Here is a 26787-nt window from a genome sequence, read left to right on the forward strand (position 1 = left end):
TTTTATGACGACCCGTTGTATCATTTAACTTAGATAGAAGGGAAAAATTGAATTGAGGGGCAATATGTGAGAGAGAGAGAGAGAGAGAGAGAGAGAGAGAGAGAGAGAGAGAGAGAGAGAGAGAGAGAGAGAGAGAGAGAGAGAGAGTACATGTACTTAAGTGTCTATTCACTAAAAAAAAAGCCGGTAGGATGAACGCCTTAATAAACACTCAATTTTGAAACAAACATTGGCAGTGAATTTCTGAAATGAATAGTGCTAAAACGTGTTGACGGGTTTTTCATGGAAACGAAGGGTCTTTTCATGTATTTTCATCTAAACAATATCTTTCTTTCAATCACGTAATAGCCTATAGAAACGGGCAACATTCCATAGCAATGAATGATATTTTCAAAAACTATCGACCGTGTGAAATTATACGCGCACAATTTACCATAGTTTTGTCTGGTAAAGTAGAAGTTTTTGAAAAATTATTACTTATGTAACTGAACATACCCTGCAGTTAATTTGATTTAAAAAAGAGGAAGTACAAAGTACAGATGAGTGGAGAGAATTCTATTTATAGAGCTGGAAATGAATATATAGTTGAGAATATAAGAATGGGAAACGACTGGACTTTGGGAAACAGATTTATTTCATTGCGAATAAGTGATGTTAAGTGGTCGAATAAGTGAAGTCATTAATCAATTTAAGTGATATCTCCAATATATTTTGAACAGATGATATCATGTATTCGAAAAAATGATATATAAACTATTTGAATGATAACATCACCTACCGAGTAGTTGATAGAATTAACTTACAAATAATCAAATGGTGACGTTGCTTACACAACAACGATATCTCAATAATATTGTAAAGTATTGTGTTTTCATAGGATTTCATTGTGTGTGTAATGTATAAAAAAAATTGGAAAATAAAGTGTCTACTAGTCTATTTATATCTGATTATCAAATTCAGATAACAAATAAGGAAATAAGAGGTCATTCAAGGGATTTTTGATTAATTAAGTTTCCATCATCACGTTGCGGTGATCTCTTAAAAGAGCGTTGTTTTCAAGACGAGACAATTATAGGTGAGATTTTTCTTTACTCTGAGTACCTGGCATATATATTAAGAAAAGCACGGCTACCCTCAGTAATCTGAGTTTCAAAGTAAATTGATCATATTTGACATTTATTTCAACGTAGAATATTAATTGGGGTAATTTTTCAACATACAAACATGATCAAGCTTGTTTTGAAATACATTTGTTCTTTGAATACTTCGTAGAAATTGTGTCCTTGGGGTCATTTTTTATCCGAAAATATTTTACTCCATAGAATATTAACTATTCATTCATATTCTATATTTATTTAATTTGGTGCGATATTTTTTCAAACAGCAGCTACAGTGTCTGTGTGTTTGAGTGTCTCTCTCTCTCTCTCTCTCACTCTCTCTCTCTGTGTGTGTGGGAGGGGGGTTCATATTGCTTGCATGATCATTAGATTATAGAAACATATATATTTTCTGTATCAACTCGTCCAAATAACCAGTTTGAGTGCGTTTTCCCGATTACATTTTTAGCTTATCATCAAGATCTCAGTCTGTCTGTTTTCAATTAAAAAAAATTGCAGACAAATTTCGTCAATTAAAGTACCCTACAATTAAAACATCCTCTACCGTACATCTTGGGAACAAAGAAAATGCGTATCTTAGATAACAATTGATTATAAGTTTGAACATTTTTTGATTAATAATTAAAATAGGCGCCAATCTAGAAGTTTTTCAAAAGGCTTTCAAAGGCTTGGGGAAAGAGAGTTGGGTATGTGGATGGATTGAGAGTAAAATTATTGATAATATTTCAATCCATTTTCCTTGTTTAAATCACACCGCCGAAACACTAAGTGATCTAAACTACATTGTTGCTGAGAGAAACCATAGTTTTAAAAAAGGACTTTTCTCGTCATAAAATAATGACCATGTGTCAGTTTTCTACGCAGAAATCTGACTCACCCCCTCCCCCCCCCCTCCCCTTGGTCAGTTTTTTCGGGGGATCATTTTTCGCCGTTACACCGGAAAATAAAATAGAACAATGACTTTCTTAACAATTCAAAATCGTAAATGAAATAAATGGTTGTAAATAGCAAATCACATATTTTTAGCTTCAGTATTTTAGACTCTAAACTCAAGCACTGGAGCCATGGAAAGACGGATTCACGGAGCACCTGTTGTCTTTGTCCTTGATACTTCCAACAGTATGAGAGGAGAGGGCTTTGTTCAGATGAAAAAAGCCTTCCTGTCTATTATTCGGGGTAAATTCCCTTTTTAAAACATCTTCCCATTTCGCTTTTTACTTTTAAATCATTAATGTAAACGTTTCATTTATTCAAGGCATATACTCATATATATTTATTTCTATTTCAGGTTTTTTTTTCATGTTATAATTTTTTTTATTGATTTTATATAAAACAATTTACAAGATTGTGGTCAAAGATAGCTTATACATTTCTATTTCAGTTTTGATATAACGTATTGTTATACTTTCATGTTAAATACTGAAATATGATTGATTTAGACGCAGTTCATAATTTGTTCTATTACCCTCAGCGTTAGCAACGCACTTAGCAACGGGTAACATTACAAATTGTTACATGCGCGAACATTATGCGCGTACGGTTCGCTGTAGAATTCACGTTATTCCTATCTAAAGCAGTGATGTTTTCTTTAAAATTAAGACATTCAATATAACAAAATAAATAGTGCCTGTTTGGGAGTATTACAGTTGAAATTGACACCCCTCGAAAACCATTGTCAACCTCCGCTTCGCGTCGGTTGACAATGGTTTTCTCGGGGTGTCAATTTCAACTGTTACCCTCCCAAACAGGCACTATTTATATAATATCAATATTCATCTCATACGTGTGTTGTATACTAACCGTGTGATAAACCTTTGCGTTATGTGACGTAGTGACGTAAGTGCCGTATTTTTTTTTTTTTTTTAATTTTCCACATAACTATATCTACTACCAAAAATTCATTTAAAATGTATTTTGTGGAAGATTTAAATTACAAATATGAAGGAAAACACATAACTGAGTAGTAGTTTATAAAACTGCAATTCACGTTAGCTATTAAGGGTTCATCCTGGCGACGCGATGAAAACAGAACACTTTGGTTTTGTTTCTATACAAGAACTTACTGAAATAATGTCTCCCAGGACTTTTATTTCACCACCAGTAAGCATCCTTATTCATAACGAGCATTCGCATTGTTTTTGTATGTCTACAAATTTGGTTTTTCAAGTCTTTTAATCAGTGTTTCCATTAAATTAAGTAGTTAAGCTCTAAGAAAAATTATTTAGAGATAAGAAATTATTTCAAGGTTTATTTCAGGGAAACATTTTATTATAACATGTTTATCTAAAAAATTACGTACTAAATTTTATTGCGCAAGGTCACACCAACCGCATAACACAACGTTGCATCATCGATTAGTCTAAAAAAAAATACGATTCGTGTCATTTAAGGAGCTGTCTCAAAAGCTCCATAATATTGTCACCGGGTTCACAGGTGTGTGACTGTCAGTCAATATAGCGGGTCTCAGTAGCTCAGTGGTTAGATCGCTGGAACGGTACGCCAGAGGCCCTTGGTTCGAGTCCCGGTTGAGTCTTGATTTTTCAACACCTGTGCAAATATAAATCAAATCGTATGAGATAAACATAACATCTATAATTGTGTGATTTAATATTTGCTTTATCCAACGAGTTGAAATGATGTATATATATTCGCAAGGCTTGCCGAGCAAATATAATCATTTCAACGAGTTGGAAAAAGCAAATATTAAAGCACATGATACATAGAGATCCTCTTTTTATCCTGTTCATATTTGCTTTTTTTGTATTATATTTCAAAACAATTGTTTTATTTTAAAACAATGTATACGTTACAGGGTATTCTGGTCAACCCTCTGTAGATCATTGTGTTGCTGTCATAAGTTTTGGAAGAGAAATAAAAGTTTTACAAAGTTTCTCAAACGACTACACGGCAACTTTACACATTCTCGGTGAGAATCATCATAAAAAATTTGATTTTTCAATCAATAATTACATCTGTAAAGTATAAAACATAGAATATAAATGTCAATGAACATAAAACTGGTGGTAAGTGTAATAGTTCTAAGTCAAAAATTCCTTAATCTTGAATTTTTTCAATATTCTAAGTGTAATACTTTTTTCCTTAAAAATAACGTATTTTAGATGACATACAATGTGAAGGACCGTCGTCATTTAAAGAAGCACTGGAAGCAGCAGCACCTTTCTTAAGATCGGGTATTGAAGTTTTTTCTATTCCTCCAGAAAAGAAGTCTATATTCATACAAAGTTATAGTTTTAAGAAAACTCACATAGTTATATTTCCAAACTACTTGGCCTTAATGTATATATATTCTTTTATAAATCAAGTGTGTTAATCAAATCGAATGTCTACTACTTGAAAACAAATCATACCATAACTTCAGATAGTTGTGTAAAATCATATACAGTTCTTCTGTTTTATGGTTATTTGAGATCATAGGTTAAAGTTAAAAATAGAAACTTCAGATTTCAAATGGCAATTTTGTTTTAACTTTTCTTAAATTGTACATTTCTTCCCTTTACTATTGAAAGGATTGAACGGGAGTTCCATTGGACCTTTCTCCATCCGAACAAACTTGATTATCATCTCTGGAGGCGATGTAACTGGTCAGGACAATGAAGACAAAAGAAATAAAGTACTACAGCAATTGTTGTGACAAGGAAAATAAATAGTAACAAAATCATTAAAATTTACAAAAACGTTGCCTGAAAGCGTATGTTTTACAATTAATTCTTCCAAAGTACATATATCCTTTCAAAACAGATTATCAATTCGAAATGATATTTGCAGAAAATGAATGTACTACAGATGTCTGAACAAATTGGCAAAGTAAATCCGATTGTATGTGTTCCAGTTGGCGACAACCCGGACATGGTATTTTATTTTATTTCCCGTAATTAAATAATGATAATTAGTGTTTGGATGGTGTGGGGTTTTAGCTCGTCTAAATCGAGGTTCCAAATAAGTTGTTCTAATCACCTGTTGTCCATTGTCCCTCTGTCCATCTATTTGTCCTTAGAAGAGAAATCTTTCATTTGACAAAAATTGATGATTTGTTCAAAATATATATCATACAAGCAAGTTTTTGCACCAATATAAAATTCTAAAAAATATAGCTCATATCGCTTTAATCTTCTAAAATTATGTTTAAATTCAATTTCCTTTTTTTGTTATCTTTGATACGTTGAGGCCTATATGATGATGAAATTGGTCAGCTAATACATCTTAGATCTTTTGATACATATATGATGTCCCAAAATTTGATTTCTTTTCACAAATTGTATTTATGTATTTGTCAAATCTTGGAATATACGAGACTTTTTTACCATTACAATAATTCAGAAGAATTTCATGTTTGAAATAATTGACGAAATGTACAAGAATTATATTAAAGAACTGTTGTACAGATGAATAATATGGCCAATGGACCTTTTGTTTTAAGAACAAAGTTTATTATTTTCTTCCTTTTCTTTTTTGTTAGTGTTTCTTAGGGTCAGTTGCATATTCATCGAGATGTGGAAAAATATTAGAAATCGATGCAGCACCACAGTTTGCAAGACACTCAGCAAATATGGTACTGTATTTTTCCTGTCCAGCGCCAAGATAAAAAAATATCCCTTTGAATGTATTTTATAATGAATAAATAAATTACAAGAATAATGTTACAGTGCTGGTAATGATAATATAATTAATATTTATATAAGGAAGTCGCAGCTGAAATTATTGGCAGTGTTTCGACAAGAAATTACTCTGTAGATGACGTAAGGGAAGCCGTGAGGTCCAAAAACAAATCATCAACAACAGAAAAAGATATAGTAAATTCACCCATTCATAAATAAAAAGCTACTCATTTGCATTTTAAATAAAAGTTTTACGTTTTCATACATAATTAGTTTTTACAACAAATTTAAATTGAATTAAGGGCTATTCAAAGTACTTTTTTCATAAAAAATATTAAATAAAGCTTGTTTTAAAATTTTTCGTCTTTCTGACATTATTGATAAACTACATAATTATTTAATCAGATGCAAGCTTTAACTCCTGTTTGAATGAGAATTCAAGAAATTCAAAACGAGATAAAAAGAAAATAACGTATTTGTTCTTTATTCCTTAATCAGTGTGACGTTTATGAGATCCTGACAAATAGGCAGGCATATGGAAATGATAACTACCCAAACGTTGATGGCGTTGAAAATGATTTACATTGGGAGGGTGATCCAAACTTGCCACCGATTGGAACGCGTGTCAGAAGAGGTCAAATTTGGCCATTCACTAACCAGGACTCCGGCATGCCTGGAACAGTAATTGGTTATAGGGATGATCGTAAGTACAGTATGATAATATATATAATTATATATATATATTTATATCAGACATATATACAGTTATAATGCTGTTGAATGGTACTTATACAAAATTTAATTTTTTAATCGATAACACTTTTTAAAAAAGCCTTAAGTTATGAAACGTTTGGATTAAAAATAATCCGGTTGACTTTTTAACTTTTTATATTCAATATATTATTATATCTATGATATTTATAACAAAAAACAAAATTGTCTATAAACTTAATTTGTAAAATTTTCAATTTATTGTTATGTTGTGCATTACCACTCGTACATGTTATGTTAAAGTTTTCATGATATTTTTTTATAAGTGCTTTTGAAAATACATTATACATTTGACTTGCAAACATTGAAAAATAAAATATCAAACTTAAGTCCTTAGATTTATTTACATTTTACATTTAATGAATATATATATAGTAGCAAATATTGAATATATAAATGTTAAAACGAATATTATTCCTTCTTGTATATGCAACTTTTTTTTATAATATATGACGGTAATAAAGCTATACATTGCAGATTTCAACTTAATAGTTGAATGGGATACGAGCATGGTATTTCCGTATCATTTTGACAAGAATGGAGAACATCAGAGATCCAATGTGGAGGTCTGTGACGTACCAAGAGTTCTAAAAACAGAGAAAATTGCCGTAGGCTGTCTTGTTAAGAGAGGTAATATTATATGTGAATTATAAGGCAACATGTAAACCAGAAGAAACTGTGTTTTTAGACGGTCCTTTATACAGCATTTTTTTACATAAATTTCATGTATGAAGACTCAAAGTTCAATGAATAATAGTTAATTAGCATTACAGAATTTAAACGCACACCAATTAAAGGGAGATTATTCAGATAAGGATATAGCTCTCATTATTCACAAAATGGGAAAACAAATAGAATAACAATGGGTAAAACAGATCTAAAATGCAAATGACAAAAACCAAATGTCAAGATAACCGACATTTAAAGGGGCATGGTCACGATTTTAGTCAAAATTATTTTTCCGATTTTTATGTTTACAGAAGGCCTTGTTAATAGGTAATCTTAACTTGAGTGTCATTTGTTTAGTTATAAGCGAATTATATATATAACTTACAATTCTTTGCTATGTCAACAAAGTTTTTGTTTACATTTTAAATTTTGAAGTAAAACTTCTAGTTTTAAACCTAAAATGAATGTGTTAAGCGTGAGGAAGTGTTTCTTATTGCATAAAATGAAAAGGAGGATAGACAAATCAGTTTGAAAAAGATTTCAAGTGGTATATTGAATCTATGTCAACAAAACAGGGCACGAGCCATGTTTACATGACAGAAAATTTTGAGCTCTGTATCTTGCTTATAACTCATCGACTAACTTTCAAATTCCATTTAATCATTAGAAATGCGTTCCTACAGCATTGTAAATAATAAAAACAGAAAAATAGAATTTGAACAAAATTGTGACCATGCATGCCTCTTTTAAAGTCTTAAAAAGTACATTCTCAAAATGAACCGGATACGTCTATAGTTAACACAAAAACATAAGTGAAAATATGATTTCATCTTGCTTTCAATAGCGTTTATCCATCACTAAAGTGGACCTTGATGAGGCTTACCTTAAGGGTTAAAATTCATTATTTTCTTTAAAAACGCCGAAACAATATGCATAAATAACAACAGTATCATTGTATTAGATGTACTAATAATGCTGTCTGCAGAGTTGGGTACTACTAAATTTACAAAGTTTGGTTGATTTTTCAAAATCTATTCTACATTTTGAAATAATTTTTTAAAATATTTGACATTAGTGAAAAAAATGTATCATAATTAAATAATTATCTTCAAGGTCCTGACTGGAAGTGGTTTGACCAAGATGGCGGGAAGGATAATATTGGGACGGTCTACAGAGTAAAGGGAAGCATTATCGTATATGTAATGTATACATTACTGACAATTATTTTTCTAACAACAACCAAACATGGTTAAATTTTCGTTTTTTACTTAAACTAAAATTAATATTGATATCAATTATCCTTAAAGAGACAGTACAACTGGAAAGGAAAGTATGTTTAACTTTAGATCCACCCAATGTATCGCAGTATTAATCGGTTTTTTATAAGATGTGCAGTACTGTCTCTTTAATGCACGACACATACGTGTTTATAACACATGTTAAAAACCTACTTTTTAAAACTTTTTGAGTAGGTGCGATGGACTAACGGTATAAAAAGCAACTACAGATTTGGATATGATGGAAAATATGATGTTATACTTTGGTATGTAGTATAACGATTCAAAATGCGGTTACTAAATTGATGAATAAATAATTGATATTTTAACACTTTTTTCAATAAGTGATCCCTTTGATGAAACTGTAAAGAGAACACTTGGAAATCAACAACACGTTTGGCGCTTAGATGATTCGCAGAAAGTCGTATTGAAAAACGGTAAATATATTTTACGCTTCCGTCCTGTAGTTTAAAACTGTGCTCTCAGACACTTCCTGCAGATAGTGTGATGTATATGTAACCAGTTAATTCTTGTAAGATGACGCATTCTTTAAATAAACCAGTTTTAAATATTAAGTTTTCTAGTGTTCCTTTTTGTGCAAAACACTTTGCCAATGCCATTCTGAACAATAAAATAATTTGATATAAAGAATTACTATTTTTCAATCAAGTGGTTGTAATAAGTTACATCTGATATCACGTTTCCTTTTACACCCATGTGATCAATATAAAAAAAAAATATGATTTTTAATAAATTAATTATAAATAATATACTCTATTCTGTGGTTGTTTAGGAAGTAAATGTAACGAAAATGGGAGGAACACAAAGACAAATGTCACAAAAACTGTCAGAGATCGTCAAACAAATAATGAAAGTGTACCAGACTCACAAGAAAAAAATGAATTTTTAGACAAGGTAAGGGAAAACACTTCGACAAATCAAAACACAGGGGATGTTTCAAAGGAACTAGATAACAGCAACTCCTCAGATGATTTATCATCTTGGGAATGGAAAGATAAGGAGGGAAACTGGGTTTCGTTTCCATATTCAGAAAAAGTTAAAATCCAACAGGCTTACGAAAAAAACATAAAGGGCACAGTTCTGGTGAGGATAAACGAAGATATGTAAGTAAATAGCAATCTTTTCTATATGAATAACTTGGCATTTTGTAGAGTCTGACTTCGATATAACCTATAATTTATTTTTTTTACAAGATATAGGGTGGTTTTGTCTAAGATGATTCAAATTAATATCAGTAGCAGAGAGTCGCAGGAAATAAGACACCTTAGCTGATCCGTACTCAATATCATCAGTGAGGCTTGCAATCATGATTACTACATCGACGTCAGGATGATTAATTAGATGACATCTACTTTGTTTTGCTTTCATATTTACTGGGGAAACGTTCACTGACATTTCTTTTTAATGTAAGCAAAGACGCACTCATATGAGTATTTATGATAATTTTGTTACTTTATTAAATGTTTTGGGTCAAATAAGGCTCAAGATGTTTTAAGGTGTATTATTTTTATGAAGTACCGCTATAATAAATGTGTATACATGTAAATCTCTAATTTGCACCACATAATTTGTTATACCTTCAGAGTCACACCTGGGTTAATAATGATTTGTAAAAATAATAAAACTCAACATTTGTTTGCCTGTCAAAAATGGTTGTAGCGTTAGAGTATGGGACATATATGTAATTGGCAAACCTATGCCAGTTTTGTCTGATGATATTACTCAGTAGTAATGCTACAGTTATCTCAAAGTGTGTAGGAGTAAAAACAATTTCTGCTTTTGATAGATTAAATTTTTGATTTCTTGATCTATAAATTCCGTAAATATTCTACACTATTAAATTTTGGTATATGTCGATAACTCTATTTTACATTTTTTCATTATATTTACTTTGTTTTTGTCTAATGTAACTTTCCTCTAAATATATTTTAATCTATCTGCATAAAATTTGTTACTTTTTTCATTAACTACATCATTATTGCGTCTTGCTCTTCTGATGTGAATTGTTCTTTTCGAAGTTTATTAGATAAACTTGTCCATCAACCCCACAACTACCTCTGTATGAATCTCTACTGTCTGAATTGTATGTGGAATTGCCACAATTTCCAAGTTCTTTTGTGTCCGACCTCTTAAACATCCTCTGAATGAACAAACTTCTTTATCTACTGTACTGTTACTTGTGCCTAATTTTGCTTAATCAGAAGTGTCAGCACAAAATAGCAATCATGTATATTCTGCCTGGTGCAGGCAGATAGCTAACCATGCACAACGCAAACAAAAGTCACACGGGTTTCATGTTTTATTTTGTGTGGAAACGTTGCCGTCGTGTAATAATATTGCTAAAAAAACTACAACAAATAGAAATAACAAATTACTAAATAGGAAAATATAGAATCTTACTTTATACCTTTAAACTGTAACTTACTTTAAAGACCATGATGGCGTGCCATACTTTTAAGAATTTTATCTGTATAATAAATTTCCATCTGTAACTATACTTCAAAAATACAATTAAATACTGACAAATTTAAGCAATAACTTCAATAAAAAAGACTTACTTAGTGGCTCGAGGCACGCATCTAACAAGATTGAAGACGATTGACAAAGTGAGACCGGACTGGTCAGTAAGGCTGACTGGAAGTGAGTGATTGACCAGATATAGTTAACTTGTACCAAAAAAGATTACCGGGTATATTAAACTCAAAATGGTTAACTTGTACAAAAAATATTTCTGAAGAATTTCAAAATTTAACGATAGACAACACAATGTATAAGGTACAATCTTTTGCACAAAAATTTAGGTATTCAAATTTTAATTAAGGTTTTATTAGATTTGTCCTTGTCAAATTGACTCGTTTATTTGTATGTCGTACATGTAATAATGCTAAACTATCATTGTACTCGTCTTAAAATCTTTCCTAATTTGGACTTGTTAGATCGTCTATGTAGTTCTTCTCTTAATAATACGAGCTTGTTAACAACTTGGACCATAATGGTGGATCCCTTAATTACAGACGTTTCTAAATGTTTTGCATTTTTCTGTCATCCAATTTAAGCCCCGGAGATATTTTATCCAGAAGTTGGTTTGTTTTTACAACTTTTAGATCGTCCCAGTTTTCTGGTGTGTATAATACACATGTACATTGTATTTATCTAATCTATTTTAATCTTTGATTCCGATCTGAATATTATTCGTCATACATACCATAACAATTCAAATCTGTAATACTTGTAGCTGAAGTCGCATCTTTTTTTTTAATCACATACATCTCAGCTTTTAAGTATTTTGCTTTGTTTCTGCACTGGTATCTAACTAATCACTTTTTTCTTTTCCTAGGAGAATTAAGATTTTGAATACTACAATTTTCATAATATATTTAAACATTATCATTACATTTAAAGTTGTCATGTTGTGACCAAGAAATGAATTCGTTTTCTACAAAGGAAATTTTATTGCTCAACGTGCCATTTGTTTTTTCGTCTTGCTTCTTTTAAATTTTCAAGACAAACAGTCATAATTAGCCATTCTTATAAATTTCATTAATATCTCTATGTGTCAATTTTTTGTATTGCATACACAGTTCTTATATTTTAAAGCTTTTTAAATTATATGAAGTCATTAAGTATTGAATATGCTCCCCGCTATCCCCATTGATCGGTAAAGGCTTCATCCCTTTAAATGGTATTGTCATTTAAATTTAAACATTGTGGTTTTATTAGTCCTTTTTGATTCACTTTCGCAGTAAAATCGTGCCTCATGGTTATAGTCTATTTCCTAGAGTCTAAGTACTAGTTGACAATTATAAAATCTACACGATTATTGGGTTTAAACCTTTTCTTCATTAATCGGTGGGTAAATGAATTCTAAAAATAAATGTGACAATAGAAAATATTGTTTTACCATTTTTAATGTTGTTACCACAATTAACATGCTTAGAAATGCTCCCCCCCCCCACCCCTCAAATTCTACCGCAGCATTTAAGTTATCTATTTCCAGTAGTATATTTGCGTAATAAGCAATTTGGCAATAGTTTAAACAATTTTTGATTAAGCATTTCATTTTTCGGAGACGACTTTATGTAACTTTGTTTATATATCATATATAAGCACAAACGATAAGATCTTCGCAGAACTGAACAAAACACAGAACACATTTTGTATTTTGTGCGAATAAACACCAGAAACAAATAATGAGTTTTATATGTTTTATCATAAACCTTACTAGATGAAAAATTAAACAATTTCAAAATTACCAGTGATTTTAAGATTCAGATTTGTTTACAGTGCTTCAGTGAACATAATAACCGATTGCAATTGATGTTTCATGAATGAAGCATCAACAGACTTGTAAATCGTTAGCTGGTCCAATGAAATTAGGAATACCATTTAAGCATCACAAATCCATGAAAACAAACGATCGACTTATATTAATATTTAATGTTGAATTACTTCCGCAAAACGAAATTATAATAAACGTATACAATAAGCATCATTCACCATACAAATTGTTTCAAATCATTGTTAAAAAATGTAAACAAATTGTATAAAAACATTATTTCTCTAACATCTTAGACAGTAACCCATGTAAAAATCACTGCGCAATTTTTGGGAGTTGAATCAACTCTCCTATGCAGTTACTCTGGTAAACCAGAAGTGAAAACAATGTTTTGATCTAATCACAAATCATCACCGCTAACAAGACTTAGTATTTTTAAGTACATGTACTTGACAATAATCGATAAATTCGATGTAATGTATTCAGAAGCATTGTTTTTCAAGGAAATTATTTATAAATACCTTGAAAATAGTAGAAATTTAAAATGTACAAACAAATTGGACTTTTTTTTGTAGTCGTATGTATTCCTACGCAAGAGTTCAATATTGCTTGGATACAACTTTCGGAAACATCTCGATTACTGATACATAATGCATTGTAAAGTTTGATGACGCTAATTATATCTTTAAATATTACACAGCATGATTCATGTACGGATTTCCGTCTATAGCTTGGAACTCTCGTCAGGAAAACCCAATAATTCATATTTATATTTAAAAAATGTGCGTAATTATTCAAATATTGCCAAGAAACTACTTTCCATGCGAAATTACATATCTTTGATTTAAGAAATAAAGTACGAGTTTTCGTGAATGTTGCTGAATAACCTCCGAGGTCGAGAAATGTTGTTTAAAAATATAAAAGCCGAAGCGAAGCCGAGGAGGTTATTCTGCAACATTCACAATAACAGGAACTTTATTTCTATTCTAAAAACAGCACAGACAGCTGATCGGTTTTTCTAATGAGAAAGGAAGTAGGTAATATCTTCAAGCGAGATAAATCTGGTTGGTTGAGACGGCTGGTCCGCGTAACCCCAAAGGTTTTGTTTGTATTGGCTGCTTCGGAATGCGTATCGGAAACGGCAAGTGAAAATGTGCTGGGGGAGGTTCTTGGAACAGCCACGATTAGCTCTTTGAAATAAACATTAAAGGGAATACACATCGCTCAAAGGACACTAACCCGTGTTATCAATTTTTTGTTTTATGTAAAGAATAAGTTTTTAAGTTATTAACTCATGATCGACTCGAGTTTGGTATGTGTTTAAGATCGGATAATTTATTGATGACGTTCGTGGTATATTGAAGAATAATTTCCGCGGCATCTCTTTGATCTCAGCAATTACTGTAGTAAAATTTTGATTAGATAATATTCAATAAAAGAAACTCCCGTTAGTACTTCCTTTCTTTGATTTAAATATATATCTCAACAGTATAGGGCTAACGGTGTCATAAGGCTTCAAAAGTAACAGTAATACTGGCAAGCAAAAATTGGAGTCCTTAAAAAGATAAGAAGAATCGCAGTTATTCAAAAGAGTTTATGAGAGAGAGAGAGAGAGAGAGAGAGAGAGAGAGAGAGAGACCAATTTTTAACGATTCCTCTAAGAATTAATTAGCAAAAGCATCAATTGTGAAACATACTATACTATTCTATGCATAATTTTCCTTAAAATGGCACGATATCCTTTGCTTTTATACTTATCAGACACCCATTTACATTGGTTTTTTTAAAGCATGGTACGACAATTTTCGTAGATTTTAAATCTTAAAAAGTGAAAAAACAGTAAAGCAATAAAAAATTGCTATGAATGAAATTCAGGCAATATTTTTCAGTACAACTAGTTGAAAGCAATATTCTATAATATCTATCGAATTGTTTTTTTTTCTTTTGGTATTGTTTATGCGAATAAAAAATGCGAAAAATTGATACGGTATGACTAATATCAGTAAAACAAGATGCAGTATTCTGTGGTAGTAACTTTGATTTTATTAAAATAATACGATCCTTCCTGATATCTCTTTTCCCTACTATCAACCCCATCTAAGAAGCAGGTGGGACACATTCCTCAATTTTAGGTACCCACGTTTACGGCACACATAAAAACGTTCCACATGGAGAGTGAGGCGACATTGATATAGAAAAAAGAATTAAATTTTCTTTGATAACTAATTGCTGTTTAGAGTTTGCGCTTAAGACGCTAAGGTTTTTTAAAAGGCTTAACTTGTGTATATATATTTTTAACCTTATGAGGAATGATTAAAAGAAGACCGATAACATTGTTCCGAATATAAATATCCAAATACTCATACTCCACTCAAAGGAAATTAACAAATATCGGGGAAGTCTCATACACTTTCATTAGAGCAACTTTGGATTTATTACATACAATGTAGTTAGCGACGATAAAGAAATCATTCGGAACACATTTGCAGGTGTGAGTTATCGATCGAAAAAATAGTTAAGAGATAAATCAGTGTATAAGAGATCTAAGTATGCACCATGCTAAACGTTTAAACATGCGAATTCATACACCATATTCATGACGTCGAAGTCAATTTGCATGCACGTACACCCACATCTGTCACACTATTACTTATTAGGTTCGTTACTGACTGTTTACAGAAATTTGTGGTGTCGGTAAAGTCCATAGAAGGCTCGGCTCCGCCTCGCCTTCTATGGACTTTACCGACCCCACAAATTTCTGTAAACAGTCAGTAACAAACCTAATAAGTGTTTTGTTTTGCCAAGGATCTACATTTTGATTTGTAAACAAACAAAAGATAATATATAACGAATAAATTCATAGCTTAATTCTCTATTTTTTACCTTCATCGTCAGTTGTTTGTGCAAACCTCGATCATAATCATAATATTACGTCACGGGCAAAGGGGGATCACTCTAATCATTTTGGGGCTTAAAATTAAAGGTATGGTTGAACGTTTGTGTAAAAAATCAGCTCAAATAACGTTACGTCCGCCATGTTGCCGTTTAAATTTTGACGCGTGCCCTGTAAAGAAATTTATGAGGCAACCACGTGACGCGATTCATCCAATGACGTCGAGACATTCTAGTCCGAGGCAAAACAATACTTGTTAGCCCCCCCCCCCCCCAAAAAAAAATAGACCATTAATAAAGTGAATTAAATCTGTCCTCTTTAATCGATGTGTAAAAGCAGGGTTTTTTTTACAATATCGCCATACATATTTAAATCGATAAATACACTATTATTGAATTGCAAATTAGATGCCCGTTGTTACAAGTGTAACATCGATGTTGTTTTAGTTTTGACTGACCTGTGACCCGGAAGTGTTTGCCGATTGTTTCTTGGCATGCGTAAACGACATATCAATAAGACTGATAGACGGAAATAATACAATCTAGCATTGTTATTTTGGAATTTCTGTTGTTTGACATACATGAAATGTGATGGATAAATTGCTTAACAAAGAGGCTCTTTTTAGTGAGTATACTAACAACAAAAATGAATTATTAAATATTTGTTTTATTATTATTACTTGTATCACTATTATTATCATTATTATTATCATTACTACTGAGAACCAGATTTGACGCAAGATTTGTACTACTTATTGTTAAATATTTATTCAGCTAGATCCTTGATGAATCGAAGTAGCTTTTCTTATCTTACTATAGCCTTAGAAATATGCGTTAGCCTTTTTAGTTTCCCTTGGAGTTTTATATGCGGTGCTAGTTTTTTATTTTAGATTTTTTTTTGACAAATGTACTTTATTGTGTACCGATGAACGGATTGTGTGTTCCAAAAAAATGAAAATTTTAATTGCCCATGTCGTTCGCCATTTATCAAATGTAATATATTTGAAATGCTGGTTTAGTATCAAAAGTTATTTTTAGCTGCAACTCTTAAGGATGGCAAGTGATTTATAAGGAATAAATATAATCTTAATTTAGGGTTTGATGACGTGGAACAAAGACAGAATAGAATTCATGTGGTCTTTGTCCTTGATACGTCGAGCAGCATGAGAGGAGAGGGCTTTGCTCAATTGAAAAAGGCTTTTGTATCGATAATTCAAGGTAAAATCGTTTTTGCTGATTATAAAACTTTTTAATGTCCCCATTGCCTAGAAGATTTATTCAAATATCTTACTCATGTTTGCAATCGTCATATATATATATATATATATATATATATATATATATATATATATATATATTAGAGTACTTAAACCAGTCAATAGTGGATCATTTTGTTGCTGTCATTACTTTTGGAAGAGATGTAAAGGTTCTACAACATTATTCCAATGACAACAAAGCCCTTTTGCACATTCTAGGTAAGCACAAAACGCATAACAAATGACATAATATCTCTTTGTAATATTCTACATATAAGAACATGAAAAAAATATGCCTTTTTACATCATGTTGTCTAAACATTTACTTTTGCAGCAATTTAAACATATTTTTTCTTAAATTGATTTAGATGACATTGTATGCGAGGGACCTTCACAGTTAGGAAAAGCACTGCAATTAGCGTTATCCGTTTTTGTACCAGGTAAACTAATCTCCATAGTACTTGCTCTTGTTTTAGCGTTTAGGGTTTTTTATTACATATTTTTTGTTTTGGACGGGTAGAGCTTTTGTGATGTTAATATATTTTTATTGTCACATATACAGTACAAGTTATTCTGCATTATCAATACCTAAAAAGCTTAACTGATAATATATGGTACAATCAAAAAATCACAGTAGACAATAAATCAATATATTTTTAAAAGCTTTACAATAAATCAATATATTTTTTTAAAGCTTTGCTAATACAAGATTTATTTTTGTTGCTGATTTACTTAATATCAATGAAACATTTATAAGCTTGGAAAAATTGAAACAAATCAATCCAATGACAAACTTTATTATATTTGAATTATTGATAGGAATGGTTGGATGTATGATTGGGCCTTTCTCCATCAGTCCAAATTTAGTTATAATATCTAGTGGGAATGTATCCAGTAATGACAGAGCAAGGCACAGCGAAGATTGCAGATACGAAGTATATTTTAACATTTTGTATCATGTGAAGAATGAACTGTTTTTCCATTTTCATAGTTTTTGTTGAATGTATTTGGTTTTTAGGTTTTTTTTCCTTACGTTAACTCTTAGGACGACGGACCCAATTCACCTCTACAATAATGATTTTCATGAAATTTTACATGACTTAGACTTACCATAGATATATTAAAATCAATTAAAACATAACATAAAGGTTAAAGTAGATTTTTAGAAATGGGCTTTTACAGAAAAAATGTATTAGTTCTCTATCTCAATTAAACATAATGGGACAAGCGCTCTTGTGAGAGAAAACAATTTTAAATAATTTTTGCAATAGGTTTTGTATCAAAATTGAGATATGATACATATATGATAATTTTGAATTAATATAATTACAAAAATTACCATATCATCAACCTTGTTTTTACGGGGGTATATGCACAAGTGCAGAGAGTCTTTATTTTTTCTCTCAATTTTTCATGAAATGTATTATGCAAACTTTAGGAAAAAGGTTATGTTCACCATTTTGAGTTTTGTTATGAAACAAAACATCAATTATAGTGTGCAAAACATTTTTTAATCTTAAGCACAGAAACGGTTTGACTCTATTTTCAGTAGAGTATTGATGCAAATCGGAATGTAAATTATTTGTTCACTGGCTCAAACTCTATTAAATAATCTATATAGATGGTTAAATATAACTTGATTTAATAAAGATATCACTACTGTACTGTAGCATCCTGTAAAGAAATGTGTTCAGGTTAAATACTGTTGAAAAGCGTATTTTAGCATGTGAACTTATAACAAGATCAGCCACTACTTACAAAATATAAAGTGTGCATTGATGACGTAGAACAGCTATACATTTCGTCATAAGCGACTTTCCTTGAGTTTTATTTATTGTGACGTGATCGATATTGAGAATTCGATGTTCGTGGCAATCCCTTATGTTAGATACGCAATATTTCTCCGCAAAGCGAATAAGGTCCGTCTTCCTTCATTTTTATTTGTTTTACGTTAGTATATATTGCTTGTTTACATGTTTGTAGATGTATATATTAATCAGCGAATATTTAAATAATTTTACAGAAAACGAATATTGTTCGCATGTTTGAGCAAAATTGCGAAAAGCAACCTCTTATATGTGTTCCAGTTGGTAGTAGACCAGACACGGTATGTTATATGTTAAAAAGAATCCGAGATTTAAAACAGATTTTATTTTTAAATTACAGTTTTCATATATGTGCACGCTTTGATGAAATCAACGGAAACAGGAAAATATTTTGTTAAGATATTTTGCATATGTGTGTTAAATTTAATATCAATTCCAAGAATCAAAATATATATATATATATATAAGATTGGTAATAGCCACACAGTATAAATAATCTAATAGAGCAGATAATAAATATCACACACATAATTACTAATACATCAGTTTTGTTAATGAATATCATCAACATGTTTCTTCTTTATTACAGTGTTTCTTAGCATCAATAGCATATGCATCAAAAATTGGAAAGCTTTTGAATGTTGATGAGGCGGCACAATACGGAAGATACTCGACCAATGTGGTAAAAATACTTTATATACATGTATTACACTCTCATTAAGTGACAGAGAGAAAGAAAGACTGACAAAGAGAAAGACAAAATCAAAAAAGCCTTTAATGTTTATTGTATTCTTACAGTAAATGACAATGTCAATATTGCTATCTTTAAAGGTTATTGCTTCAGAAACAATTGGCAGTGTTCCAACAACATATTATACGGTCAATGACGTAAGAACTGCTGTGAAGACAAGAATGGGATCTCAAATTACATCAGAGAAAGATATAGTAAACATGATAATTTTTCAAAGGAATATCCACCCTTTTAACAATTTAAAAAAGCCATGAACAGCTTTTCTGAAGATAAAACTATTCAAACCTTTTTGGGAGTTGATTTTAATCAACTATCCTATGCAGTCACTCTGGCAAACCGAAACTGAAACAGTGTTTGGACCTAAGCACAAATCATCACCGCTGACAAGTCTTAGTTCTTGAATATAATACAAAAATTCGATGTAATGTATGCTGAAGCACTGTTTTTCAAGGAAACTTATCTATAAACACTTTGAAAATAGTAAGATTTTATATAATACGAACAATTTAGATATTTATGTAGTCTCATGTATTCCTACGCCAAAGTTGAATATAGTCTCGTTCAACCAAAAGCTCGGCTGTCTCCGTAAATCTCCGACAAACAGAGAGACTCTCTTGCTTGTCGGAGATTAACGGAGACAGCTGAGCGTCAGGTTGAACGAGACTCGAGTTTGATATCAATAGTGCTTGGATCCATACAATTTTTAAAATTGTTTCGATTACTAATACATAGTTTGAAATCTATCTTTAAATATTACACAACATACAGACTAGAAACTAATTGCCACGCAAGGTAAGTTGATTTTAAAATAAATGATAATCGATAAAATCAACTCCCGTCAGTACTTCAGTACTTTGATTTATGTTTATAACTTTAGTCTTGATATATACAATGACAGTTGTTTTCAAATTTTCGTCACATTCTTCAAACTTCATGTCCGAGATATTTGAAACCACAAGACTATGGTTTTCTTTGATGAGCTTGTTAACTTGGATAAACTCACAAGTACTATCAAAATTTGTATAGTTCTATCATTTACATGTAAATGTAAAAGGGAAAATTTAATAATATGTTTTACGATGTGACCGTTCGAGCGAGCGCATAAGGAACTACACATCACTTATCATTGTTCAATGCAACCATTGGACTTTCCTTAACCTAAAAACTATGGCTATGTCTCGAAAACTTTTACTTCCGCAAGGAACCTGAAGTTATCAAACACTTATTCCAAGTGTCCCGCCCCAGGCTATATAATACACTTAAACAACTATATACCACTGAGCATTAATTAAATGTAAAATAGACTTATTAAATTGTTTTGATGTATACAAAGCCGTTTTCAGTTTTGTATGCAAATACAATCACGTTTTATCATTCCTTTACTTTTTAATAAAAATCATTGAAATCAGGAAACAAAAACTGCTTGTCTGTGTTGTTTCCCATTTTATATCTTGTTTTAATATGAGTTATAATTATTTTTCTCTGTAACATATTTTGTTTTTAATTTCCTTTTTAATTTTTTCTATGTTATATATGTGTCGTAGAATTGTGCCATTACCCATTTTAGTGTGTGATATCCAATATTATTTTAAGGTTTGACCATATATGCAACTAACAAAAAGATATTTTAACAGGTTTTTTTTTCTCTTTTTTGTTCTATTTCTTTTTACTAAATGACATGACTGAACATAGTTCTAATAATAATTAGAATTTTTAAATATGTAATTTTTATTTGTCATCAAGGCCAACATAACGTATGCACATACCATTGGATCAATATGGCTGTAAATTAAGTATGGCACTTGCATAATTATGTATTATTTAGCAAAACAAATATCAAAACAAAATTTATCGCAGGACGTAATAGTGCCAGATCACTGTGAGGTCATACTTAACTTTCTTTTGCTCTCGACAGTTTTCGTTAATTGTCGGATAAATTTGGGGAAGGAATGACGTCAAGTCAGCAAAAGTTCAAAAAGGTTTTTTTTATCGTAAGCATATATATTGCTTTCTTTAGTGTTTTAATGGATCTTTTTTGTTGAATGAAATAAGTACATGTACATACGATATGTATATAAACAGGTAAGAAAGTTCCTTAGAAACGCTTCTTGTTACAGCATGTTGCTATGCACCGGAAAGAATTATTGGGATATGTACATGTAGAACTCTTTCACGTGGCCTCATAAAAATTTCTTTGAAAAATGTGCAGATTTCAATTCGAATTTCTTCCATTCGTACCCTTCGTCTTTGGAGCTCGCTATGCAAGCGACACTTCGCTCGCTATTACGAACTATATTGAAATTGCCAAAACATTAGAATAAAAATCAATGAGTTTAGATTTCATTTGCATAACTGGTGTTGTCTTATAGGGTACTTCATCTGTTTGTATAACCACTAAGATGAAGCAACTTTTTAGTATCATTTTGCCAAAAAAATCACAATTATAAAACGTTTTGTTTATATAAATGAAACAGTTTTACCCACAAACCACTGCCCATTTTCTAGATTGCTTTAATATTGACCTTTAATATTTCCCTTATCCAGGAGGATATTTATGAGATATTAACAAATAGACATGCTTATGAGATGAATTCCTACCAAATGGAGGATTCAATTGAAAGTGAGTTACATGCTGAAGGGGATCCCAGATTACCCATTATCGGAACACGTGTTCGAAAAGGTCCAAATTGGCCATTTTTGTACACTGGTCAGGATTCCAATGTTTGCGGGACGGTCATTGGTCACAGTGACGCTCGTAAGTACAACGTATAAATCTGATTTTTTTTTTAGAATGTAAAGAACCCAGACAAGTTTTAAAGCGCGAGAATGCATTGATACAAACTGGCAGCTTGAAGTGTTATCTGACACAAGTTAAATGTTACTATTGTATTGGGAAAATCTACACCACGGACTTCATAACAAAATCTACGAACATGTATTATCCAAAGGAATAAAAAACGGGTTTTTGAGTTATCAGATATCAGAAATGCTGCCTTACACTTTACATGGATTTAGAATATATATGATAAAAAATGTATTATTTATGATTAAGTTGTATTTTAAAATCATAGACACTTTTTTCTTCGATAACGTTGACCCCATAGTACTTCAAATCATCCAGTGTTCTGTGAATTATAAATGTTTCAGTGGGAAATAAAAAAAAAACGTCGGACAATTCCAAGTATCATTCATGTCAACAATAAATTATCTATTGCACTTCAAAAAGTGACCAAGATACAAAATATCAAACTTTATTATTGTTGTATGTAAAATGAGTAATCATTTTAGATATTGATGCCTTCATATTGTTATAAACAAATTAATCATGAAAAAAAAAATACTCTGTCCAATAAATGCCAAATTGGAAGTACTCATTTTCTTAATATATAAACAGTTTGAATATTACTTTTGATTTGTCTACTGTTACAGATCTAAACATATCTGTGGAATGGGATACAGACATGATATTTCCATATCACTTTGATACAAATCATCATCAATCAAATGTTGTAGTGTGTGATGAACCCAGAATACTACAGAGAGAGAACATTGCTGTTGGCTGTCTTGTTGGAAGAGGTTATCTGTCATGATTTATGATGATTGACATATGGAGATATATTAATCTAACAAATGTATTATAATTTTGTACATCACAGTGACCCGATATGCGTTTCCCTATTACGTTAGGTTTATTTACTTTATTGAAAAGACAATAAAAACTTATTGAATTCAAAATGCTTCGAGCTAGATTGAAATTCCAAAACTTCTAAAAATAGACAATGTTTGCGTAACTGTACACTATTTTAATATTTCTTTGATATGTTAAACCAGGTCCTGATTGGAAGTGGCTTGATCAAGATGGAGGAAAGAATAATATTGGTTCGGTGTACAGAGTGAACAAAAACAGCACTGTTCATGTAATGAAATATTTTAAGATCTGACGCCATGTATTTTGCAAGCAATGGTGTAAAAATTAAAAAAAAAAAAACCAAAAAAAAAACCCCCCCCCCAAAAAAACCTTAGTTCAGTCACAGCAAAATAAGTGCATTGAATTTATGAATATTAAATCAAGTAATATTTAACAATAATACTAGCACTACAACAAAAACAACGAACGTATTTATCAAGATCAACTCCATGGAACAACGTTATGTTTGTGCAAATACAAGCAAATTTAACCTGCCAAATATTTGGTCAATCAGTCGTGTAAAATGCGCTCGGGCTGTCTCGATTTTTAAGCATATCTATATATGGCCCCTTATCATTATGTTATGACTACTACAAATGTACAGCTCAAGGATATTTTATTTTGAATCTAGTCTGCGAAAATCATTATAATAATACTTATTTATTCATAGGTTTTACATGTCTTAGTTGTTATTTGAAAATGTGTGCAGGTATGATGGCTTAATGGTACCAAAAGCAACTACAGATTCGGATATGACGGGAAATATGACGTTTCCATTTGGTATTCCACTAATATTTTTTGAAAACGAATAATTTAGCTTACATCGACTTATATACATATTCTACAGCTAATCCTGATATTTTTCAGTGACCCTTTTGACAATAGTATAATGGGAACATTCAAAGAACGACAGAGTAGTTGGCAGAAGGAGAATTCAAAAACGATTGCATCGAATGATGGTTAGTCTGAATTGCAATAAACATGCTGCTAGGATATATAAAGGGTGTTAAAAATTTAGTTTTTTTTGTAATAAAAAATGACAATAAGAAACTGTCAACCTTCTCAAAAATCCATAAAACGAAATACAATTTCAAAGCACAGCAACACGGACCTCTAAAAAGATAAAGATAAGATAAAAGATAAGAAAAGATAAGGTAGGATCAGGTGTCTAGGAGGAGTGAGCATCCTCTGCTGACCGGTCACCCGCCGTGTGCTCTTTGTCGTAATAAAAAAAAACCCAAAATAAACAAATAAAAAGTCCGTAGACAATAAGGTGAATACTTATGGTCTATAGCTAACAATTAGTATAAAAAACGTCAGTTAGCGTTCGGCCCAGTGGAAGATTGTATTTGCTGACAAGGTCATTGTATCGACCATAGAACTTACAAAAGACAACTTCACACGAGACTGTTGATAGTCCTGTTTTATTAACTTGTTTGTCAGTAGCTTGCCTCGCTTTAGAAACTGTTCATACGAAGAGCATGCCCTTGTGTATCGAATTAACTGAGAAACAAAAACACCATATGCAAGTGATGAAGGTTTCTTGCTACACAAGTATGGAAAGCTGACTATAGAAAAATTGAAGTCATCGCGTTAATCATAAAGTTTTGTTGTTAGGTTACCATCAATGAAAGTTGGTTCAATATCCAAAACACGCTACGATTGTTCAAGATTGGGCGACACCCCACATTGCCTTCGTAACACAGAGTAAGTGTTAAGATAATTAACCAAACTTTATTTTGAAAGCAATCCCCAGCCCTAAATTACATAGAAAATCGCTCGAGCATTCTGGACAGTGAGTCCTGTAGTTAAGGATTTGCGCCCGACATACACGAACTAGTTTCGCCTCCGTCCTTAACGAGCATTAAAAGATACCTCAGAAACATTTGATCTCTTGAATTCATTAAATGCCAAACAGAAAAAAAAATTCAAAACAAAGAATGTCTGTCTGGTTATTAAAATTCAAAAACTTGCATATGATTTGTTTATCATAATGAATTTAGGATAAACTTAATCACGGAACAAACTTTCTTAACACCTTTTACATTTAAGGCAGACAACTTTTAAATAGTTAAACTTTATATACTGAGTTTATTTTAGGTATCATAAACAGAGATTGGACAGTCAAAGTGACCTCCTACAGTGCAAGGGCCATAGACACCGATATTCGAAAGAAAAGTGAAAAACAGGTTAAAACTTGTAAAAACATCACAGAAAAAAATAAACCCTCAGATGAAGCTGTGATAAACAGTCGGACAATTCAAACTAAGAAAGGGTCTTCTTCTGAAGGACACTGGAACACAGATTCAAACACCAGCCCAAACTCGTCTTTTTGGGAATGGAAAACAAAACAAGGAAGATGGATTTCCTTTCCAAAATCAGAAAACGAAAAAATACAAAATGCTTTTAAGAAAAATAGAAAGGGGACTGTTCTTGTGAACATAAACGAAGATTTGTAAGTATATTGAACAACTTTCAGCATTTGAAAATTGATCAATTTAAGTTTATGTTCGACTTTGACAGACATTTTTGTACTTCTTTAAAGGTATAGAGTGGTTTTCTCCAAAATGATTCAGATTAACATATGTAACCGAGAGTTTCACGAAATAAGACGCCTCAGCTGAATTGTACTTTACGACGCCACCAAAGATATCATATCATAACAGTTATAACGTGGTTTTTAGCTCGCATGAGTTTAACATTCCTATATATTCATTGTGTATAGGGGATTCAAAGAACTGTGAACGCTAAACCCGTTTCCCGCCTACATTTTACATCCAAATATATCGGAATTTCGGTCAGATATTCAAAAACCAAGTTTTCTACTAAAAAGTATAATCAAATCATAATCAATTTATATCAAAATAAAATTTGTAATGAAATTATTTATTTTTAAACAAAAGTTATGCTAACGCGGAGTCTTAAACTTTCATTGAACTTTCATTGAAATCGGTCTCTATGAGTGAGGAAAATATTATTCAGCGGCCGATATGTGCATAAAAACTTAATAATCATATGTTTACGTTGGATATTGAAGTAAATTTTCATTTTAATTTATTTGTTTATCATATTTTGAAACGTTACAAAACAAATTGCTTTTTTCGTATGTATTTTGATCTGTAGACATATGCCCCCCCCCCCCCATGTGAAACAACAAACCCTTTGGTATAAATATGCTAAAAACAATATATAAAACCCATCAAAAGGAATTTTTGTTTCACGGAGAGGAAAGATGTTTTATAAAAAAAAAATCCGTTTTCCGTTAGTTTCTGTTATGAAATGAGCAATTTTAACCCAAAATAAATTGTTATCACTCTTTGTTTGAAAAAATCATTTATATTTAATGAAAATATACATAAACATTACATTATAATGAAAAATTAAATTAAATTAGACAATAATAAAAAAAAGATGACGTTTAGTTAGGCGGCTAGACATTGCTATCGTTCGCAGTCCTTTGTTACAATGACGGAAAAGGTCCAATTTCAAGGGGAGGTAATAAAGAATATTGAATTATTATTGGTGTTTCACAACTTTTTTTTTCTCAAAAACAATTTAAACATTATTGCACCATAATTGGTTGAAATCTATCCACAAATGCAATCTAGTAAATAAATATACATTAC

At 31.2% G+C, this 26787-nt stretch overlaps 2 protein-coding genes across 5 annotated transcripts; both read left to right on the plus strand.

The window, feature by feature from the left end:
- The first annotated feature begins 741 nt into the window (after positions 1-741).
- LOC105344995 (uncharacterized) lies at positions 742-12440 on the plus strand. Of its 4 annotated transcripts, none has more exons than XM_034471173.2 (15): positions 742-1075; positions 2159-2294; positions 3931-4044; positions 4238-4309; positions 4646-4749; positions 4905-4988; positions 5596-5688; positions 5819-5929; positions 6233-6437; positions 6983-7135; positions 8288-8373; positions 8647-8717; positions 8797-8888; positions 9245-9575; positions 9672-12440. In XM_034471173.2, exons 2-15 carry the CDS (start codon positions 2183-2185, stop codon positions 9742-9744), a joined length of 1701 nt encoding a protein of 566 aa, XP_034327064.2. In that variant the 5' UTR covers positions 742-1075; positions 2159-2182; the 3' UTR covers positions 9745-12440. The 4 variants fall into 4 exon arrangements, with proteins under 4 accessions (XP_034327064.2, XP_034327063.2, XP_065944661.1 ...); XM_034471172.2 differs by having other exon boundaries at positions 745-1075; positions 2145-2294; positions 9666-12440; XM_066088589.1 differs by having other exon boundaries at positions 745-1075; positions 2151-2294; positions 9666-12440.
- A 3712-nt stretch (positions 12441-16152) lies between these two features.
- Positions 16153-26092, plus strand: LOC105344994 (uncharacterized). Its single transcript, XM_034471169.2, has 15 exons — positions 16153-16265; positions 16736-16858; positions 17002-17115; positions 17265-17336; positions 17716-17831; positions 18920-19003; positions 19312-19404; positions 19554-19667; positions 22018-22228; positions 22903-23049; positions 23305-23390; positions 23871-23941; positions 24029-24120; positions 25262-25616; positions 25707-26092. Exons 1-12 carry the CDS (start codon positions 16232-16234, stop codon positions 23874-23876), a joined length of 1200 nt encoding a protein of 399 aa, XP_034327060.2. The 5' UTR covers positions 16153-16231; the 3' UTR covers positions 23877-23941; positions 24029-24120; positions 25262-25616; positions 25707-26092.
- Positions 26093-26787: the final 695 nt, after the last annotated feature.

The sequence above is a fragment of the Magallana gigas genome, chromosome 6 (genome assembly GCF_963853765.1).
Source record: "Magallana gigas chromosome 6, xbMagGiga1.1, whole genome shotgun sequence".
Taxonomy (NCBI): Eukaryota; Metazoa; Mollusca; class Bivalvia; order Ostreida; family Ostreidae; genus Magallana; species Magallana gigas.